We start from the raw sequence: 23,021 nt of genomic DNA on the forward strand, positions 1-23,021 counted from the left end.
CAATAATGTGTAGTTTAGAAGCCACGACAGAGTAAAGTTAACCAGGCAGGAGCGCTTGTTTGACTAGGGACCTGAATAATCTAGTAGCCCTTGATATTTTGCGAATAAAATTTTTCAATTTATGTCAATGTTCATTTGAGTTCATTTTCATCCCATGTATTAGGTCCCTTATTTGACGTTTCGAAAATGAACCGCTCCTGCCTGGTTTATTTTACTCTGCCGTGTTAGAAGCTGATTTACAGTACTCGCTGTTAATATGAGAGCCTTAAATACAAGAAAAATTGTAAACTTTTTAGTCTACTGCTGAACCATCTGCAACAAATCTGGATATTCTTCAAATTTGCTTCATTACAAACAACTTGGTATCCATACGATCTATCACACACACGACTAAATCGGGGTTAGAACCAAGCGAATGTACATGCAAATTGACCGATTTCATCACTTCGCACCGAGGGGAACACTACTCCGGAAAGTCATGGTACATGGCCCAGAAAAGTAACTATATAAATACACGTAAAGTCAAGTTCATTGGCACCAGCTTCACTCTCAGCTTCATACAAAGTCATGGTACAACGTTTTTCAAAGTAGTTTTCCCATCGCTTCACAGAAAATGAAAAATCCTTCGATACTTTGTTAGTAGTTTACTCCCAGTATAGGGAAACCCGCACTAGCCCACGTGGTTTTTCATAGCTTAATACGTAAATTTCTATACATTTCTAGTACATTTACACTATTGTCAGCAATCTATATGTGAACTAACTTCACTGCTATGACATTTCATGGATATTTACCATATTTACCATAAAATTGAGGGCAAAGAATGAAGTACTAAAAAATTGTAGCGCCTCTACAGGCCAATCGACTTTTCCTATCATAGGAGAGAAGAACTTCTTTAAGTTTTTATTTTTAGTCATTATATTATCAAAGCAGAACATGGGGTCACCGTGCTTCGATCGGAGCTATGGCTTCTTTTGAAGATCCAATGAAGCCCCATATAAGAACAACTTTTAAGGATATTATGATAGAACAAATAAATTACAATTTTTTTCTGTTGTTTTTGGATACAGTATCGACATATTATACATTTCTTGTTTCTCGAACTTCTCTCATTTCTCCATAACGAGTATATGGAGAATGAGAGAAGTAAGCAAAATAAGAAATGTATAATATGTCGATATTTTTGAATGTTAAAAACTGTATTATAATGGTCGAGCAATATCATACCTTTACTGATATCAGTCAAAAGACCTTCAAAAGAAAATATGACGTCCCTGTACATACTTCGAAAATAATGGATATCATTCACGGTGAAGTATTCTTTGCCTGACCGTAAACATTTTATCAAGAAAAGATGTTATAAAGAAAGTTTTACCAAACAAAATTTGCATCAAAATGAACCTAGTCATGCACGTCCTAAGTGGCTGTAGTGAGCTCATCCAACTGCTCCAGCTTGAAACAGCGGATACGCTCACATATTTCTCCAGGCGATTCTTTATTAAAGTAGGGAGCAAACCAAAATAATTGTCTCGCGCAACTTTCACACACATCACTGTTCGACAAAAACAATGAGTTAGGAAAATCTTGCAAACTTTTTTGAATTTGCCGGCATCGCAGTACAATAGTGCCACCTAACTTTCAATAGATAATGTTGGAAGTAACGTTTACCGGAATTACTAAGCTAAAATATCGAATCAAAATGATTTTTCAAATGAAATTAATGAATTAAATTTCGTTCGATGCGTTCTCGTTTATACCCTCCTCATCATTTTAAGTGTTTAATCAAAACGTTGGATTCAATTTTAAAATAAGAAAAATAGATCAGAGATGGATTCCGCTCGATTTTCTGTTGGAGACGGATTCTCATACGCAATTTGTCAAATTATTTTTTTGTTGTTTTTGCGTTCGATTAGCGGATGGATATGTGACGTTGACAGTCGGTATTTGTGATTAAAATTTGCAATATGTTTTCGTGATAAGAGAGCCGAACAAATTTAATGTTATAAATTCGATTGTACGGGCGACATAGTGTTACGGTTGCGGGTCGGTGGATTACGTGTGATCAGCCATAAAACAATCGCATCTTAAGATTTATTTTCCAAAAAATTTGTGTTTTCATTGAGGAAAAATGGATGATCAACAGAGTTCTAAGAAGCAAAGAAAGGTGAGTCTGAACTTTACATTACTGCTTGTGGAAGTGTTATGGTATCGTAACATAATCGAGTAGTTAGAATAGGTGTCAATTGATAAGTGGAATAACATACACTGGTGGGTTATATAAAAATCGCTTGAATGAGGTAAATGACAAGATAAAATAAGTTTCGTTTTATTATTTAAAAGAAGTCTTTAACGTTAATAGCTACGCTTTCAGATCGTAATTTCTGTTAAGAAAGAATGAAAACGACATAAAATCATAATAAAGTGCATTCCCAAGAGATAAGTTGGGAAGGAGAGTAGAAATAAAGACACGACACTTCTCTATCTATGTTACAAAATTTACAAATAAGCCAGAACTGATATTTGATATTTTAAAGAGTTCTGTCCTTAGCATCTTTAAAAATCATGATGTTTCGCATATGTTATCTTACTTATGGAAACATTTCGATTATTCAGAAACTGATGGGATAAATTCGAAAACAACGTTCCCATTTGAATGCGACTAACTGAGACACAACTTTATCAGTTACAATTTTCTAGTAATCATTTTTTTAGTAATCTTTGAGGTTCACTAGTATGTAAAAATGTTAAAATATTTTGGGTATTTTAGTGTGTCTTCGTGTCTTGTGATAACACTATAACTTCAGTAATTCACGACGGATTTCAAAAAACAGCTAGTAATTTGTTGTTGACAACGACAACAAAAAATGAGCTTTATTTGCTGATGTCAAAACGACCTTGTTCGTTAAAAAAGCTTGTAGATTTAGAACCTAGTTAGAAGGGTTATAATACTGCAATACGCTTTACATTTATGGACTGGACTGGTTAACTGAAGATTATAAGCAAATCCTACCATTTGAGAGTCACTTCTCTCCATTGCCAAACAAAAACTGAAACCACTGCTTAGAAAAACAACTTATTGAAACATAAGACCCACTGACTACTGAATCTGAATCTAGTGGATCTGAAATATTTCCAAAATAATCTTTAAAATGCTTTAAAGTGAGCCCTGACTAAATTCATCAACAAGCGAGTTAAAAATTTCACCTGGAGAGGGTAGATTCGACAATAGCTGTAGTAGCCTGACACAATAAATAGGTCTGTTCCATCCAACCGACCGACAATCATCCACAGAAGCAAACATAACCACAACTAAAACAAATTATTTCGTTAAAACTTCAAGGTTAGGTTAGGCAAGGTTCTGAGAGAACATGTTAAGACACTTTCGAGTTGATCACGAAGGCGGTGGGATCAAAACTTTCCTGTAGCGCCAACTAGGTTTGGAAATTTTTATATGACGATTTCAAGTTACCATAAACAAATTTTGTTTTCAAGTTGACTTCTCAAACAATATACTCGTCTGAATTGTCAAGATTTGTGTTTCACCCACCTTCGTAAGTGTCTTAACCTGTTCTTTCAAAACATTGAGGTTAGGTTTTGTTGGCTAACGATTGACATTTTCATCTTCAAGGATGTTTGTAAGGCGAGTCACGTTAAGAAATGTCATTCCCGTTGAAAAATGCATATAAACAAAGGCTCTTACCAGGCAAAAGTACAAAAAAAATTATCTGTCAAAAACGGTCCCTAACATCCGCCGTTTTCAAAATACAGTGTTTAAGAAGAGCGATTTTTGACCACTTTGTTTAAACTGGTCTCGGTGTCACACGTCAAAATGAGAGAAATCACATACAAATTTAAACTGGGCTCAACTCTCAGTTTCTTTTTTCATTGATGAATATATGACAGCTGACCCCGAGACCAACTAAATTTAACTGGTTTTCGATCTCCTTAAACACTGTATTCGCCACACAAAATGTAAACAAACGGCGGCTATTAGGACAGATAAAAGATGTTGAACTTTTGCCTTTCATACAAATGAATGAATGAACGAAACTTAAGTGAGGTTACCTCTGAAAGTACCGTAATTTGAAGATGATCTATACAGCTTTACGACAATGTTACCCGCTGTCCCTGGGTAAATTTCAAAGATTTTCTTGTGCTTGAAGAATTCAAAGAAACTTCAAACATAATTAGCCTTACTGTCGAACAGCAGTGTTAACTAACATTACAATTACATTGAACTTATTGCTTTATTGAAAATCTGCTTTTCCTCGTTCATGCTCTTCTTTGTGGCTTTGCTCCATTAAAAAAACAACATTCCCATTGTTTGAACGATTGATGTATTTATAAAAGGCGAATATTACTTAAAGCGTTTTTTTAGTTGAAATTATTGAAATAGTTAAACAAACAGATATCTAGCCGTAATTTCAATAAACAGGTGAAAAATTTAAATAAATTCTACAGAGTCTTACTAGATATAACGAAAAACAAAGCAAAAAATCAGAAATTTCATAGGTTCTACGATTGGAAGAGCACAGATCTTTATTTAAGTAAAACAAATACTTAACTAGCCGCATAAATTGAACAGGTAAAATTGTTTACTGAATTCAACAGATTGTGTAATTTATTAAAGTTTTCAATTGACCGAAATTGATTTCTTCGCACAGAGAAACGAAAATCTGAACATTGCCCCGGTATTGTGTGTTGAGACGCTTTTATCGAATAACGTCGTCGTGTCATTGACACTGGTGAACAAGAAATGTAAATTGCTTAGTAGTACGCAATACACAGTTATTAATTATTATTTATTTTTTTGTTATAAAACTAGTTCTGTCAATTAGTCGGAGAGTGTGTGTACATACACTTTAGTGAAATCGTAAACATGGTGTCATTAGGTTCATTGACACAAAAGAATAATCTTAAATATACGTCAATCTAACGCTACCCAGGCGAGTACACTCTCGACAGTAAAGTACAAAAATTTCCAGAAATAAGAAATGATTGTGCTCACTACAGTAAATAAGTTATTCGTTTGTTTCCGTGCTGAATTTACCTGTGATCAATATTAAAGCTCAGAATGCTCCTTGGGTCTAAGCCTTTTATTAGGTCATACCTAGATACTTCCTTCTGTTATTAATGAAGACTGCACACTCACAAAGAAAGTGTTCTGCAGTTTCAATGTGATGACAGATCACAGCTAGGAACAAGTCGTTTTCCGACTATAGTTAGATAGATAGATAGATAGAATAAGTGGGTGGCTTTTACGCCTGCACCTAAGCCTCAGATGGGCCTGTTGTGCGTACCCACGGTCGTTTATATTCTTTTAGTCTTGTTTAGAAATTTGAGGATGTTTGATGGAGCGATACTCCATATCGAGGTGTACTTGGTTACGTATGAACCTAGATACTGTGATCGAGCCATAATGTATGCTGGGCATTCGCAAAGAAAGTGTTCTGTGCTTTCGATTTCACCACACTTTTCGCAGTGTGGATCGTCTGCCACCCCAATTGTGTGGAGATGTTTCTTTAGAGAATTGTGACCTGTAAGTATGCCGGCAAGTCTTCTGAGGTTATTCCGATCGAGTGACAGGCAGTATTTCGAATTTTTGTTGTTTATTCTGATCGATATTTTTGCCTGTCTGGCAAAGTCTAGGGTATTCCAATAATTATTGAATTCTTTGGTTTTACTGTTCAGAATGAGCCGATTAAGTGTTGAGAATGATAAGGCCATTGCTGGCTCAGGTCCTATGAAAGGTGTACTAGAAGCTAATCTTGCTAGTTCATCTGCTTTTTCGTTACCAGCGACATTCGTGTGCCCTGGAACCCAAATAAGTGACACTTGGTGTTTTCTAGATAGTTTTTCTAGAGTATCGCGACATTCAAGGACTATTCCGACTATAGTTAGATTTTTGTTAGATCCAGAATGGCCCATCATAGTTTAATATTAGCGGAAACGAATCATAAATTTGACCAGGCCATTCTTTAAATCAACTTGCACAAAGAAGCAGGTGATCATGTTGTTTACTAAATTTTTTTTCTTTTGACCAAAAATAGAGGTTATATCAAGGCTTCTGTGTGAAATTAATTAGTCTCAACGCAAACAACACATGCTATACGCAAAGAGTGTATTGTTTGTACTAAGGCTGTTTAGATGAAATTTTCCCAACATTACATATCTTAATAAGTAAAAGATGTGAAAAAATGTCGCCAAAAAATGTGTTGGTGCGAGTGCTTTGACTTCCATCCACTCCTACTCAGCTTCTCTCGATTCATTGACGACTGTTCGTCTCCACGTGGTTTTTGGTTCCTCTCTTACAGGTTCCCTGTGGATTCCAGTCTAGCGCAGTTCGTGCAATATTTCCAACAGGTCGCCTTATCGTATGGCCGATCCAATTACACTTTCGACGTTTGATCATTGGCTTCATTTCTTCGCATTTGGTGAGGTTCCACAACTCGGCGCTTGAAATTCTTTCAGGCCAGCGTATTCTCAGTATCCGTCTGAGGCATCGATTGATGACGAAGACTTGGATTTTGTTTTCGATTGACGATGTCATTTTCCAAGTTTCGCAACCGTACAGCAACACTGAGAGGCAATTCGATTTGAAAAACTTCAGTTTCAAGTTCCTAGTTAGTTGTGACGAGTTCCAAATGTTGTTGAGAGAAATGAATGCTTGGCGCGCTTTTCGTATTCGGCTTTGGAAGTCGGTATCAGCCATGACTAGATGATTGAACAAATTTAATATGGCGAATGTGAAGTTTGAATGTTTTCAAGTAAATTGATGTATTTTGTCTGTTTCAGTTGTCCTGTGCACAAAACGGTGTTTGTACCTCGACAGGATAGTGATTTTTTCTGTCTAGAACTAATTTTTTAACGCCTTCGCCTCTGTCTGGAATCAAATACGCTAAAAAATACTTTTAATCGCCCGTGGTACGAATAATATTTTCCATATTCGACTTTTCGGGTCATAGGTATGAAAAATACTTTTATGTACAGGGGTGAGATCGCCATTATTACAAACGTCACTTTTACGTCCTAGGGCGTAAATAATATTGGAAAATACATTTACACACTACGGTACATAACGGTTGTTTATGACATTGAGTGTCGTTATTACACTACACATCTAGAGCCTAATAAAGTACTTTGGACCGAGATTCATACAACGATTTATGTAACCGGACTTAAAGCGACACGTGAACTGATTAACTCATCCTTCTTGGATATCGTTAAAACAACTTGCAATTGACATTATAAAATTAAATGTAGAGAAAATACTACGTCCACATTTTCGTTGCACAATGACCTTAAAAAAAGCCACATGCCGCAGAAACATTATCATCTTACCGTTTCTTCTCCGATTAATTTTACGAAAGTAATATGCATAAGTAAACACTTCTTAATGCGAAAAAGTCAATATAACGAAGAAAGTTAAGGTCGGTTTTTGTTTATTTGATTGATGGCAGCAATTTTAATGCAATGCGTGTTGATTCTCTGATTTCTTTCCGCAAGTGTCTCAACGGCTTATTAATATTTATAATTACAAAAATCTTTTTTTCACAACTCTGCTCTGATAAGGAAAATACATTTTATTGCTTCCGTTGGATGTTATACCTTCCGATGTTACTTTTCACATTTAGTGCAATTAACTAGTTTCTCTTACTATTGTAACAAAAAGAATCTTCCAGTAGGGAAGATCTGGACAACACTAACGCACTTCAGTGTATCAAACAAATTTTGGCACTATTACAAAAACTTTTCATACAAAATAGTACTCCATTTGGCAGCTGTCACTCGAAGCACTTTTGATTGAAGTGCGTTGACCTCACACAAAAGCCCGAATACGTTTATGGCAATTCAATAGCTCCACACGGTTCCCCTCAACCGAAATAAAGTTTTATTTTTGGGTACCCAAAAAATGAGTCTTGATATGGATGAAGTGACCCCTAAGGACTATAAAACAGGTTTCCTTCACTCCAGGTCTGCTGATCTCCCCATAGTAAAATTTTCAAAATTCGTTTTTTGGAGGCATCTATGGTAGGTTTTCAATCTTTTTTAGCTTATATTAAGATCCCTGAGCTCAGAAACAGCTCAGTGAGTCCGTCAATGAATTTTATGGAAGAGACTTTTTTTTTCAAATAATTCATTCATAGCCGCAACACTAATTTTTTTAAATTTTGTCGATTCCGTTCTGTGACTCATAAATCGACTGCAAACGATTGACTAACATCTACAAACAAGTACGGAATGTGGCTTAAACTAATCTACAGATGTCTAAACTTAAATACAAAGAAAGAAAATTCGCCAAAAAAAATGTTTTGTGGTCGTTGCAGTATGTCAAACTTCGCCGATGCTGATTTTTCTTACTTTGCCATACTTTGCTATGGATGTCATGTTTGGCACCACAGAGTTAAAATCAAAGCAGTGAAAGATGAACTAGAGCACGTTCAACGGATGGCTCTATTGGGAATTACCGGAGCGATGAAGACTACTCCAACGAAAGCTTTAGAAGTGATGTTGTCTGTGTTACCAATAGATTTATTTATTGAACGTGAAGCGCTGACAACGTCCCTGAGACTGAAAAACGGAAACTGCTGGCATGAAGCAGCAACAGGTCATGCCAACATATTAAACGAAAAATCGGAAGCAATTCCAGAGCTAATGATGAGCACTGACCAATGTGCACCACAATATTTCTTTGATAAGAATTTCCAAGTTACTATCCCAAGTAGAGAAGAATGGGAAAGCAATGTCAGTCTATTTGATCCTAGTGACGTGACTGTTTTTACAGATGGATCTAAGACTGCCGTCGGAACTGGTGCTGGAATATTTTCTAATAATCCCTCCACACATAAATCCTGCTCCTTGGGCAGGTACTCATCAATAACTCAAGCCGAGACATACGGCATAATAGACGCTTGTGCTGATCTGTATGAGGCGCAGTATCAAGGTAGAAATGTGAACATATGCACAGACAGTCAAGCTTGTTTGAAAGCTTTACAGTCTCACTGCTTATCTTCTAAGCTCATGATAGAATGTGCACAGAGAGTGAAAAGAGTGGGATACTCTAACAATGTTAACCTTGTGTGGGTACCAGGACACCAGGGCGTGGATGGGAATGAAGAGGCAGACGCACTCGCTCGTAAGGGTAGTGCCATGCCACTTATAGGACCAGAACCGGCCTTCGGTTTACCATACAGAATACAAAGGACGATAATTAGAGAGACATACTCTAAAAATCATGAAAACAGATGGAAGAGCCTTCACAACTGTAGACAAACAAAGATTTTCATAAATGGACCGTCCATGAAAAGGACTAAGTATTTCCTAAATTGCTCTAAAACAGCTTTAAGGAAACTGATTGGTACAATCTCGGGACACTGCAAATTGCAAAAGCACATGCACACTATGGGTTTGGCGACATCGACGACCTGCAGGAAATGCGATGAAAAACCAGAAACTCCCGCACATCTGTTGATGGAATGTCCTACACTAGCGTGGCATCGACTCAAACATTTTGGAACAGCATTTCCGGACCAGGACCTAATAAGTAAACTTAGTATAGTTGTGATACATTCGTTTTCCAAAAAATTTATTGACGCGTTGATCGATAGTTAGAAAAAGAAAAAAATTTTTTATTGTTCAAATTTCAATTTAATATTCAGCGAAACTTGTTTTCTGCATAAAAATAATTTTGGTTATAAAAAGGGCCCACCCATGCGGCCTAATTATGTCTAAGTTGTATTATACAAACTGTAATATTACTTGGAACCAATAAACATAATCTAATCTAATCTATTATTATTTTAGCTTGTCTAATTACTCCACTCGCCTTCGGCTCTTTCCTCAAAACTATGCCATCTACTACTACTCATAGAAACAGTGGAAGCTAAGTCTGTAATTTTCTACTGTTTACGTTAGCTTTATTGCTGTAAATAACGATGAGGCTTTGTTCGCAGATACATAAGTTGTGTATGTATAGACATAGACATGCATCTCAAATGGCAACGATGTTCATTCCACTCCGATATACCTTGCATATACCCGAAATTCTCATACCAATTTCTGCCGTTAGTGTTAGGAGGCGCCGATGGAATGCTGTTACACTTATGTATACATACAAAAATAAATAGCAACATTCGCAAAGATCCATTCTAATCGCCATCAAAGAATGTATAATACAATGTCGATGTAGGTAATTTGTTTATTGGCAATTAATAACTATGTTAAGTGTGTATATCTACCGCTCTCAAGCACCGATATCAGATAAATATATGCGCAAATATTTACAGAGATCCGAGTATATAATGTACGTACACAAACTATCTCCGAACAACAAAAATGTACACTTTCCTTTCGAATATTAAAATTAATTTTTTTTTTACATTTCGATCAGTTCAACAGTCTAAATTTAACATTCAATCCGGCAAGAAAGAAAGTAATTGTGCTATCCGATCATTACAATTTATCGTTGCACCGCACCGTGTTTTAACAGTGGAACATAAATTAAATTTGTTCAGTTTTGTGACAAAAAAAACAAAATGCTGTGCAAAAAACGAAGAAAAGTTAATTCAAACAATAACGATTTGTTGTCGAATGAAAATTATAAATTCGTTGAACGGAATTATTGTTTAAATCACAAAAATTGTCTTGGAACGGATCCTGAGGTATTGTTGCAATTACCAATTTGAATGTAAATGTTCAACTGCTAAATGTTCACAGATTTTTTGTGGGTGACGAGTGATCAATTTATTGTAACTGATTCATGAACATTAACTCTAGGGTTGGATTAATAGGGTAGTGGGTTTGAGTAAAGAAACAGTAATTTTACGCGGTAGCGGTCTTTTCACAATTCAGATCTGACCGTTTTCCTCACTAGTGTTAAAAAATCGCTTGTCGTTTATTTCTTACGTCGTTTAGGAAAAATGTTGTTCCTTATTCTAAAAGGTTTTTTTTAGCGAATTAAGTTGCAGCATTAGCCTTCGGCTCGAGCTGGAAACTTCTCATTCATTAAAAAAAATATTTTAGGGTGCGTTAGGAAAATAACTAAATCAACATGGAACTAGTCTGTTTCCACTTTATCCTGCGTAAAAATTGTTAATTGTTTTTCAAGCATAATTTGTGGACAATGACTAACACTGCAGTCACACAACTCAAAAGTCAACAGAGCATGCAAGCGAATGAACTGATTTTGATTCGAATGTATTTTCACACGGATTTTAATATTCTTGTGTATGTTCATGGACAATCAATTGGGGACATCCACAAATGATGTCCACAATTCAGCTTTACCGAAATCCACAATTTACCGAAATCATGAATAATCCTGGTAACCACCAATAATAATAATCCACCCACCAATCGATTCAGAAGATGGAACGGGTTCGATAGTTCAAGTTTACTCTTTGTTTCGTAATTCGAAATCACTATAACTTCAATATTAACTACGGTTCGCGGCAGAAACGAGCCACTCAAATGAGTGTCAATTTTTAGATGCTAAGTTAGTGTGATAGTGGACATCTAATTTGAACCAAAAATTTGGCACAACTGGAATATGAATCCACTTCACCTTTATTGTGCTCCAACCAATATGTTAGATAGATCAATCAAAGGTGCCTAAGTAGAACATTGTAACAATGCATGCGACTAAGAATTTAAACAATTTAAGTAAGTAATATCGCCTATAGTTAGTAGTTCTCAGAAGTTACAAGCGTCCCTGAGATTCAGGGACTATTTTAGGGAAAACCTTTTTTCCGATTTTCCTCATTTTCCCTAATTTTCCTGATTTTCCCAATTTTTCCTTATTTTCCTGAATTTTTCCGATTTTCCTTATTTTTCCCGATTTTACGTTAATTCTAAATTACACTTCAAAACTCTCTTCCAGATTTAATGGGTAAATAAAATAAATGGTTTTGATAGTGGTGGACGATTTCCTGAAAGTATTTGTTGTCATCTCAAAGTGGATTGAAACCAACGAGTCCTTTTTTCTCTCCAATGAAGAAAATACCTTGTAGTGAATAGCGAACTAGACCTCCATCTCGATATTTCACGTTATCTAAATACTAATGTAAGTCTCTTAGACTTCTTCAAGTAATAATAAATAAAATTCTATCTGAAATCACATAATGAGTACTGATGAAACGATTTTGTTAGTAAAGAAAGACCAAGAACCTCGGTGCTTGATAAGCCGCGAAAATTAAACGTATGTCTGAGGTGCTCTGTCGCAAGGAGTACTGGGGAAAAGTCATTTTTTATATGAACTTTTTGTACAGTAGTGCGACCAAAGTAGTGCGTAAGAGATTACAACACAGAGTTAACGGTACGTACACACGTACTCTCACTCACAGATATTTATCAAAAAATTCATTGTTTGATTATCTTGTTTAATTCTGAGCACACAGAATTATAACTATATCAGGTGAATAGTTTATGACTTTCAAACAAAACATTTCATTTATGACGTGAACAATTTATGGGATTCAAACAAATATCTCATCGGTATAATATCGGAAGGCCTCAGCGTCTATTTAAGTCTCATTGAGTGAGAAGTCATGCCTTCTTGATGTGAGTTAAAGCACACAACACATTCAAAGGTACATACATAAATGCATCAGAATTTGGAGACATTTTGACGTCTGACATACGAATATTAATGCTAGGAACCCTGCTATGGTCTCACTATTGTTTTTTGATTGTTAACTACTTAAGATATTTTGTTACACTCATAACTTGAAGAAAATGTTACTGTTTCATCCACATCGTACCCTTGCGTTTAATGTAAATGTCCTTCGAGCAGGGCCGAACTGGTTGCCTGACAACCAATCGGTCGATTTTTGAAGCGGCAGTCAAAACAATTTTGTCGGCCCGAGCTGCTCATGGCCTGTCCGGGCTTGCAGTAGCATGCAACACACACTCTATACATCACGTTTCATTTTGACATTACCAAGCTCCGTAGTTTTCGAGACATGTACGTATACGAGCCCTTGAGCGAGCATTAGAGCATGTCGAGTATAAGCTACGTGATGAGGTATTTTATCGCAGAAGACAAACGTTGTAATATCAAGTAATATAATTTTGCTTAATATCTCTCTAGATGAAATGTGTTTACCAATACACACACCCCGCGCGATATAGTAATTTTCAACTCGTTCAGTCTGATACAGTAATCATAATTAATTAATTCCAGAAGATATCTATTCGTATTAGCATGCATTTGATTACCGTGCACTTGCAAATCATTTGCAAATGTCATCGAACTTGTGTTGGAAAATTCGATTGGCCTATATTCTATCATACAGTTGTAAATTGTTCTCTAAATCGACCGTAAACTAAGCGATGTATTCTTATCTATATTTATACTAACCATACAGAGATATTAATAGATAACATAAGAGAGAACATACGACAATGTTATGTCGTAGATGATAATTGATTGTGACTGACCTTAACAATTTCGATAAAAATGGAAAACTTTACTGTGAGGGATTGTTTGGGAAACGGTCCACCAAAATCGGACGCATTTTCCAGTGGACTTTTTTATAGGTACCTAGAAAGGTATGGGGCCACAGAAACCAAAACCACTTTCAAAAAAAAATCCTCGACGCTGTGTAGCTTATGTTGCACCGAGGAATTTTTTTGGAAGTAGTTTTGGGCCAAAACTTTTGGCTTCTAGGGAGCATACCTTTTTTGTCACATATCAAAAAGTCCACTGGAAAATGCATCCTATTTCTGTAGACTGTTTTTTCAAAAGAATCCCTCTATGTGATGGTTTACTTACATCGATTCCACTAATCGAATTGCTCAAAACAGTTTACATTCACAGTGTTTGGAGAAGTTAATTGAGGTAAAGAGATGTGACTTTGGTTTAGACTAACCACCAACATGACTAACGTTCTGATTATCCCGTTTTCAAAGTATCCGTAACCCAATGTCTTAGGATTCCATTTAAAACGAAAATGTTTGCCCTGCTTAATCCATACAAAAAAAAAATTGTCACACACTTAGCGGATGAGTAAACTTTTTATCTCAATTTTTGTACGGACTCCAAAACTATACGTGATTCATAAAATGTTGTAGATGGGTCAGTGACGCTTCACTGTTTTACAACGAGATAAGAATGTTCAATAAATAATCAACTTTATGATACTTTTGGGTCGATTAGTATTGTGTTAGCATTTCAACGCAACGGTTGTGCCAGCGTTCAGTTTATCATTTAAACATTTTCACGTGCACGTAAACATGAACTCAATTGACAGAAATTTCGTATGTCTGCCAGTTTAATGTTGTCGCAGTACCACAGAATATTTAGTGATGCTCTGTCTATTCGCAGTGTCTTCAAGTAGCTACAAATGTAACCGAACAGAAGCATCATATCACACGCGAAATTCGTGGTCAAAATTTAGGATTATGTCGTGGTTTTCGTGGTTGTACGGTATGGTTGACTGGGCTCAGTGGAGCTGGAAAAACGTCGATTGCATTTGCATTGGAGGCCTTCTTAGTGTCCCGAGGAATACCAGCCTATGGTCTAGACGGTGACAATATACGAACGGGTTTGAACAGAAATCTGGGATTTAGGTATGGCTCTCGTAGTCTTTTCCTTCCGTTGACTAGTTGAATAACGAAAAGCTTTTTGTTTGCAGTCAAGCCGATCGTGAAGAGAATATCCGTCGCGTGGCCGAAGTTGCAAAATTATTTGCAGACAGCGGCGTTGTAGCGATTTGTAGTTTCGTTTCACCGTTTGCCGACGACCGTGACATAGCCAGAAAGATCCATAAAGATTCCGATCTGCGATTCTACGAAGTGTATGTGAACACCCCGTTGTCGGTGTGTGAATCTCGTGACGTTAAGGGCCTGTACAAAAAAGCGAGAGAAGGCTCCATTCAAGGTTTCACTGGCGTGACACAGGCCTACGAAGCACCGGAAACGCCGGATTTAATCGTCACGACAGAAGGTGTGTCAATTGAAGTGTCTTGTAGCCAAGTTATCGATTTGTTGGAATCGGAAGAGATTATTCCGAAACAAATTCGAGACGATGAAGTGGTAAGGTGTTCATCTGAAATCGCTACCAGTGTCATGGCTAAATCGGTAATTTTAACCAGATTCCAGAACTTTTTGTGTCGCCGGCTCGGAAGTTGGCAGCTTTGAATGAGTCCAAGTCATTACCACATTTAGACATTACCACCGTTGAGATGCAATGGCTGCAGGTGTTGGCTGAAGGATGGTCCTATCCACTTAAGGGATTTATGAGGGAAAACGAATATTTACAAGTAAAGTGTTGATTGAGAACGTCCCACCAAGTGAAAATGTATTGACGCGACTTTTCGGTTTTCTTTTCTCTCATCCACTCAGACTTTACATTTCAATTGCATTTCGTACGATGACAAGACCAGTTTTAATCAGTCCGTTCCAATTGTGTTATCGTTGACGGGAGACGATAAAAAACGATTAGATGGTAAGTGGATTGGTGTGCGATTCCCCTAAAATTCTCGAAATTACATCAATTGTTTTACAGGCACCTCAGCCATCACACTAAAATATAATGGACAAGCCGTAGCTATTCTACGAAAGCCGGAATTCTATTATCAACGCAAGGAAGAGCGTTGCTCGCGACAATTTGGAACCAATAACGGCGATCATCCCTACGTCAAGGTACGGAAAGCTCAGACCAACGTGACGACTCCCTTATGCATTCTTCATATTTCTTGTTTTGCCCATTTAGATGATCCATGAATCCGGTGAATACTTGGCTGGCGGTGATTTAGAAGTTTTCGACAGAGTATTATGGAACGATGGACTGGACGAATATCGGCTCACACCCAACGAATTACGCGAAAAGTACAAACAATTAAATTGCGATGCCATTTTTGCCTTTCAGCTTCGCAATCCTATTCATAACGGTCATGCGCTACTCATGATGGATTGCAGGTAGAATTTTATGCTTTGCGCCTCCACTTCCGACTAACTCGTGATCTATTCTATCGTCCTTACCAGGAGACAGATACTTGAACGTGGTTTCAAAAATCCCGTTCTACTACTACATCCTCTTGGAGGTTGGACGAAGGACGACGATGTACCGCTGCCCGTTCGAATAGCACAACATCAAGCCGTATTAGATTCGGGTAAACTGAACCGTGAAAACACAATCCTGGCAATTTTCCCATCACCGATGATGTATGCCGGTCCCACGGAAGTGCAATGGCACGCCAAATCACGAATGAATGCCGGTGCATCGTTTTACATTGTCGGTCGTGATCCAGCTGGTTAGAAAACGGAACATTATAGTCACAATCCGATGTGTATCACTCAATCTTCGGTTGTCCTTTCAGGTATGAAACATCCCGACGAGAACATGTACCCCGATAAAGATTTATTTGACGCCACACATGGACAGCGTGTGTTGAAAATGGCGCCCGGATTGGATAAGTTGGAAATCATACCATTCCGTGTTGCTGCCTATGACAAGACCGTATCGGCAATGGCATTCTTTGATCCGAGTCGAAAGGCCGATTTCGAATTCATATCCGGATCGATGATGCGAGGTTAGTGATGACATAATTGCGATTGGATTGCGATATTGGAAAAATGTGTTTCCTTTACTAGGGAGGGAAAATGGACTTTTCGTCCCTAGGGACTCACGATGAGTAAAAGTACCTCGAGATAAAGCCCTCGGACACTTTCACTCATCTGGATACGAAAAATCAAATTCCTTCCCATATACAGTAATATACTATTTTTACACGCGTAATGATACAAGAGCACACCGATTATCACGCCGAAAGTTATTCGCAACAATCGTTTTCTGGGAGTACTTGCAAACAGTCCAAGACGCGAAACAGAGCTTTTTCTCGATAGCGACCTGCTTGGCGTTGATCTATAGTATGGATTCCATACGAATGCGGAGCCAGCCTCTTTCTCTTTGTTGTTTTCTTTTGTTTGTGTATTTGTATCATGATGCGCGTAAAATTTTGTATTTCACATGGAGCGAATCATTCAGTTTCAGTGTGCGTGACAACTTGCATAGCAAGAGAATTACTGTTACATGCTACATGCTTCGAAAACCGTACTTTTCATGTTTTAAGCACTACCTTCGACGCCATCAGTATGTCAAATCTATTACTTTACTCGGTATAAAAATGAATCGTCTCGTTTTCGTGTGTTTATTTATTGACCTCGGCTACGCGTTGGATCAAAAATCTCTACTTTTCATCCTTTTGTCCCTAGTGATGTGAAACGCTATTACTTACATACGTATAGGCGTTTGCCTTTAGTATAATTCTCTTTGTGTATGAATTCACCCTTATTCAAGTCTTTCATGTGTATTCGCTTCATGTGATCTAATTATCAATTTTTGTTTGTTTAGGATTAGCACGAGACGGAAAACTTCCGCCGGATGGTTTTATGGAACCAAAAGCATGGGCCATTTTGGCTGAATATTATCGCAATTTAAAGGATTCTAAATCTTAAGAATGGGCACAACTAATTACTTCCAACAAAGAAAAACCGTATAAATGCTACAGCGATCACTGTTTTTATTTTTTTATTATTATACAAAAAATGTTCTATATTTTTTCTGTTCTCTTTTTTAAAAGTTATTTATTTTCTGTTTATATTCTGTAATCGATGCATCGAGCGTATTATGTTTCAATAAATGTTCCAAGATTTTAATCAACACATCTCAGTTTGCATAATCGAACAGCGAGGGAAAAGGCCAGTGGACTTGATTTGCCATAGAAGAAGTAAGTTATGCAACATACAGTCCTTAAGAGTCAATTTGACAAAACTTCGAACAAGTTGTATGAAACAGAAATACAAGCAATCGGCGATTTTTGGAGGGTATGCAGTAATTGAATCAGTGGACTCTCCTGAGGCATTCGCAACAAAAAAAATCCTCGAAGTAATTATGTTTTCACGCCAGAAATCATGAAAAAATGGTCTGCACTAGGGTGACCAAAATAGTTTTTGTTGCTCTGCTGGTTTAAGTACAGTCTTTACACGCTTCATGATACGAAAACAGACGAAATCACGCGCCGAAAGTTATCGGAAACCATAGTTTATCTCCTGCAAGCTGATATTTCATTTCATTACGCGTTTCTGCATATAAACACAAACACATACATAACCACAGCTTATACGATTGGATAATTCACACATAACCCACCTAGGGTAAATTTACTTTCCATCTACATATTTGAAAAAAAAAAAAAAAATCGCCGAACGGCGGAAGCGAACACGGGACCAGCAGCATATCAACCAAACATGCTGACCACTACGCCAACAAGTCACATAACGCGATGCAATTGGTGTCGTTAGTGGTTCGTTAGTCACTTCTACATCGATCAAATAATCAGAGTAGTCGGAATGATGTGATTTGAACGAAATGTTGAGGTGGATAGTATATGTGTGTGAGTAAGTAAATAAAGGATTCTCTGAGGTACATGTCGCTGGCACCGCCACCATTTAGGGCTGTGTCGAGTTATGGCTCATTTTAAAGGGCTCGTTTAGGGCTGACGAATAAAACCGGTCCCGAGTTTAGGGCTGTCGATTTACGTGAGTTATACCGTTTTGAAGTTTTCAAGCATGTCATTTAAGTGTTTTGTCATAAACTGAATAGGTTTTTGACTTTCCACTCAATCTATGATTTGGGGCTAGTTTAGGGCTGACGATTGAAACCGGTCCCGAGTTTAGGGCTGCTCAAATACCATAGTTATTCAACTTTTTCTCGAAAAAACATGTCATATTGGCAGTTTTGGATGTTATTCATAGTGTTCCTAGTTGAAAGTATATATTAACGTTTGGGGCTAGTTTAGGGAATTGAAGCCAATCCTGAGTTTTGTGCTGCTATCCCGCCAATGATATTCAGCTTTCTCTAAACACAAACATGTCATATTAGCTCTTTCAACGATATTCAAAAAGCGTCTGACTAAAATTATAGTCTATCGTTTAGGGCTCATTTAGGGCTGATGATTGAAACCGGTCCAGAGTTTGGAGCCACTCAGTGACCAAAGTTATCCGATGATTAAGAAAAAAAGCATGTCATAATGGGCGTTTTGTTGATATACAATGTGTTTCTTAATTATATCATAGCTTCACGTTTAGGGCTCATTTAGGGCTGACAATTGAATCCGACCTCAAGTCTAGGGATGTTGAACGAGCAAAGTTATTCGAGTTATCACCCATCAACTGTTCCATTGTAAATTTTCAAGATATCTGATGATCAGATTTCAAGTCTATGACGTGAATCCATCGTTGTCTCTGAGGTATTTTTCAACATTATTTCAAGAGCAACTACGGTATTTATTTTATTTGAACAGTTTCTCCTCTCGAAAACTAAGACCAAAGGCAGTGCTATTCTCTAGTCTTAAGTGCATTTTAGCATTGTTAGAAAAATCATACTCAATAAGAGATTCAATAACTTTATCTGATTTGTAGCGATAAACAAGCCTCTACCCCTATCGCTTAATGCAACATTTTTATGGATCTTTTAATATGAGAGTATTACTTTCAGAGTAAACCACCTCTCTTAGTTTTTGATGGATTGCTAACCTAAATATATGACTGGTTCCAAATTTTAGGAATAAACTAGCTCAAAATTTTTGATCAGTTGAAAATTAAAAATATTCTTCAGATATGCTAGAGCCCTCACAGTCCCTCTATCCTTTATCTCTACGGCTAGATTAGAACACAATACTACCAAGTCGTAACTTATTAGATATGGAATAACTTCATCCGCTAAGCGACACAAATTCGTTCTGTAGTTCCAGAAATACTAGAACAATCATAACTTAGTTTATGTCAAAGTTTTAAGAGTCAGATTCTCCAGTACACTCCAAGTTGAATAAATTAGAAGAATAATTTATGTTAACAATAAATGTGCTGCCCAATTAAGTTAGGTTGCTTTACTACACAGCATATCGATCGATCAAAAGATATTATAATTACTGATAATATGTTGATGTTGAATTTAGAATTTTAGTTTGAAATTAATTATAAATGTGATTATGTATGTGGATTGTTGCACTTAAAATTTCTTCAATGTCATTGACTTTAATTTAGATTTGTTTAGCCTAAAATGGTCGAAAAATTTTAAAACGCTCTCGCCAAATGTTCCTCTTCTTCCTCTACTTACGAAAATATTAAAGTAATGGTCTAAAAGGTATCGGGTAATTTGGCACACGAAGCAAAAAAAATGACATTTCTAAAATCAATTTGACAATATACTAATTCACAGGACTCTCAATGATGGACGCTGCCGGCAAGTCTGTCACTTCACAGGAAATGGACAATGTGATCAAAAAAATTTTAGTAAATGATTTTGATTTGTTTTTTAAGTTTGGAGTTCTAAAGACAGATTCGTAGGCCGCGCCATCGTTAATATTTGCTGTAATGATGAGAACAATTTCCTCAATCTATAGATTAAAGTTAGCTCGCATTACGTAGGTGGAAGTACGGGCTTTCAGATATCAATGCATTGCGTATGTGCCAACTTGTAACAATGAAAAAAATCCTGGTGGCGACTCGTTTGACTCTATTCTTCTAATAAAAACCAGTTGTTTCATTCAGAGATTAGTTTTTCACGTTTATTTACTGTAAATTCATAGAATATTTCAAACTCTAAAATTATAGTTCCTTAACAGTGTGCAACCCCTATTTTCTCCCATCAAATAATGAAATTGCCAAACGTGAGACCCATTTACACACTCAATAATTTCTTTCTTCAGAATTTTCCACAATCAAACCAGTCAATCGCAACCGAAACTCGTTAAAAAGAAAGTCAAAGGAAAAAGTTTCGGTTTTCAGTTGCATAATGCCATCAGCCTATCTTACTCCTTCTGCCCCTTCTTCTGTTGCTCCTGTTCTAATTTCAATTTTTTCAGTTCTTCCTTTTTCATGTCCATCATGTCCCAGCTGTACGTGAACGCTTTTCGTTTCTTCGTGCCCTTCACCTTAGCACTGTAGACCTTTTCCAGTTCTTTGACCCGGTCTTGCTGAATTGTCCAGTCGACGTCGATATCCGCTTTTTTCGTCGGATCCTCGTCCACCGAATAGGCCGGAATCTCAACGCCCAAATGTTTCATGACATTTTCCATTACCACATCCACATAGGACGAAATAACTAGGTCGGCTTTCTTGTCATGTTTGGTGGGCTGCAAATTGCATATGACCAGTTTGCCACCGAATTTCTTATTCTTTAGGCAAAGGCTGCCACTCGGATTGATTTGTAACGTGGAACCGAGACAAATGTTCAGATCGGCCAAACTATTGGTCAATAATGTTCGGGTTGAGTGACCGAAGTTTCGGTGGAAAATTCATATTCAACTCACCAAGAATGATTATAGGCTAAGTCCATATCCTTGTCCGGCAGATCGTGTTCCCAATCCAAAATATTGTCTATCAAAGCACCGCCACGGCAAGCCCGTTGTTTCCCTCTACCTTTACATACACCACCTGAAATTGAGTTCGACAAACAAAGATTTTGATCAGTCTTCGACTGGTCGAGCAAAACGTTTTAATTTTTTTAAATTACCAGTCGGTTTCTGACCCACTGTCGGAGCGGGCGTTGATCTCACATACTGAGTTCGGCATTTGTTACAATTTTCCACGAAAATATTTCCATGCAATTCTGATAGATGCTCTCTACCTAGCCCCGATTTCAAGTGCAAGCCGTCAATGTTCTGGCTAATGATATACTTGACATGACCAGCATCGATCAATGCTTTCAATGCCATATGAGTCTTCGTGGGAATTGCGTCTTCGAAAGCAATATTAATAGAAGGCTTTTCGCCCTTCTCCTCAAGAGTCCACACGCCGTTCGGCCCTCTAATCGAAATTTCATGTTAACGAAGGCAATTCGCCAGAATTTCGATTTTGCTGAAAAACTTACCGAAAATCGGGAATACCAGCCGAAGTTGAAATGCCGGCTCCCGTGTGAATAACCACATGTTTGCTCGACTTTATCATATCGGCCAAAGTGGCACACTTTTCATTGACCACTTCTTCATCGTCAAATTTCTGTGATGGAAAAAAGGCATGAGCAAACAAAAGCAATAAATTACAGCAATAATTAATGGCCGGTCCGCCATTCGAAGTCTGACATTGCTAAACCATTATAGTGAAAATTATTTACCTCAGCGACACCGAGTACACCTTTGTTCAGATAAGGTGATAAGCCATCAGCATAATTACAGGACATGGTTGTGCCGAAATTCCAATCGGTTAAATTGGTGCAAACGTATACAAATTACTAACTATCGTTCCGACGAGATAAAATGCAGTCGAGCCAATAGTAAATAAAACAACACTAGCGACGAATATGCACTCGGTGTTAGAAAATGGAACTAAATTGACTGATAAAATGTGTCATCAATGATCAATGTGTCATAGCGACGATAATGCAGTGTCAATGGAAAGAGCGCTATTAAATTTAAAAAATAATAATTGCATTCCATGAATTGTTGGAATTAATTTCAACTAAGAACGTTTACTGAAATAAGAGTACGTCCATCAGTTGATTCATTTTGAACGCATTTACTCAGAAATAATTTATGCCAAAGTTCACTTACTGAACCTTGATTGCTTTCGCGATGACATAAGGCCATATATAGTGAAAGTAAATAAACACTGAAGGAAAACAAGCGGGACCCTACTTTGAGGTGAATTTTTGATGTATTTATTGTCCCAGAAAATTGGGTAATTTCCGTGATCCGCTGATCATTTGCATTATCTTTCATTGCATTCCTAATCATTCTTCATTCGACCGTTCGAGTGAACAGACGTATTTTTATTTTGCTCTTAATAAAAATATAAACAGTTCAAACAGAAATTAAAAAAAAATTAAATTCAGTAATGATTTCTTACTAATGAATGACTAATCAAGTCATCAACACTTCATTAATTACATATATTTCATTGTGATTCACGTGTAATATGAGTAAGAGTGACAACCTATTTAATTATGACTAACCAAGTCATTGACATTTCCTTGTACTACGTTGCATACTTGTGATTCAATTGTAATACGAGTAAAAGTG

The 23,021-nt window shown here is 37.1% G+C and overlaps 2 protein-coding genes across 4 annotated transcripts; one reads left to right on the forward strand and one right to left on the reverse strand.

Moving 5' to 3' along the window:
* Positions 1-1,896: 1,896 nt before the first annotated feature.
* On the forward strand, positions 1,897-17,662 carry LOC119073755 (bifunctional 3'-phosphoadenosine 5'-phosphosulfate synthase). 3 transcript variants are annotated; one of them, XM_037179417.1, is made up of 10 exons: positions 1,897-2,164; positions 14,324-14,568; positions 14,634-15,033; positions 15,093-15,260; positions 15,343-15,445; positions 15,506-15,642; positions 15,713-15,918; positions 15,985-16,253; positions 16,320-16,532; positions 17,354-17,537. In XM_037179417.1, exons 1-10 carry the CDS (start codon positions 2,129-2,131, stop codon positions 17,455-17,457), a joined length of 1,881 nt encoding a protein of 626 aa, XP_037035312.1. In that variant the 5' UTR covers positions 1,897-2,128; the 3' UTR covers positions 17,458-17,537. The 3 variants fall into 3 exon arrangements, with proteins under 3 accessions (XP_037035312.1, XP_037035329.1, XP_037035322.1); XM_037179434.1 differs by lacking the exon at positions 1,897-2,164 and adding an exon at positions 10,418-10,661 and having other exon boundaries at positions 17,354-17,662; XM_037179427.1 differs by lacking the exon at positions 1,897-2,164 and adding an exon at positions 14,154-14,256.
* A 2,881-nt stretch (positions 17,663-20,543) lies between these two features.
* Positions 20,544-22,300, reverse strand: LOC119073773 (NAD-dependent protein deacetylase Sirt6). The gene is made up of 5 exons (XM_037179444.1): positions 22,118-22,300; positions 21,875-22,002; positions 21,518-21,810; positions 21,315-21,438; positions 20,544-21,249 (listed from the first exon to the last, which is right to left on the reverse strand). Exons 1-5 carry the CDS (start codon positions 22,181-22,183, stop codon positions 20,814-20,816), a joined length of 1,047 nt encoding a protein of 348 aa, XP_037035339.1. The 5' UTR covers positions 22,184-22,300; the 3' UTR covers positions 20,544-20,813.
* Positions 22,301-23,021: the final 721 nt, after the last annotated feature.

The sequence above is a fragment of the Bradysia coprophila genome, chromosome II (assembly GCF_014529535.1).
Source record: "Bradysia coprophila strain Holo2 chromosome II, BU_Bcop_v1, whole genome shotgun sequence".
Taxonomy (NCBI): Eukaryota; Metazoa; Arthropoda; class Insecta; order Diptera; family Sciaridae; genus Bradysia; species Bradysia coprophila.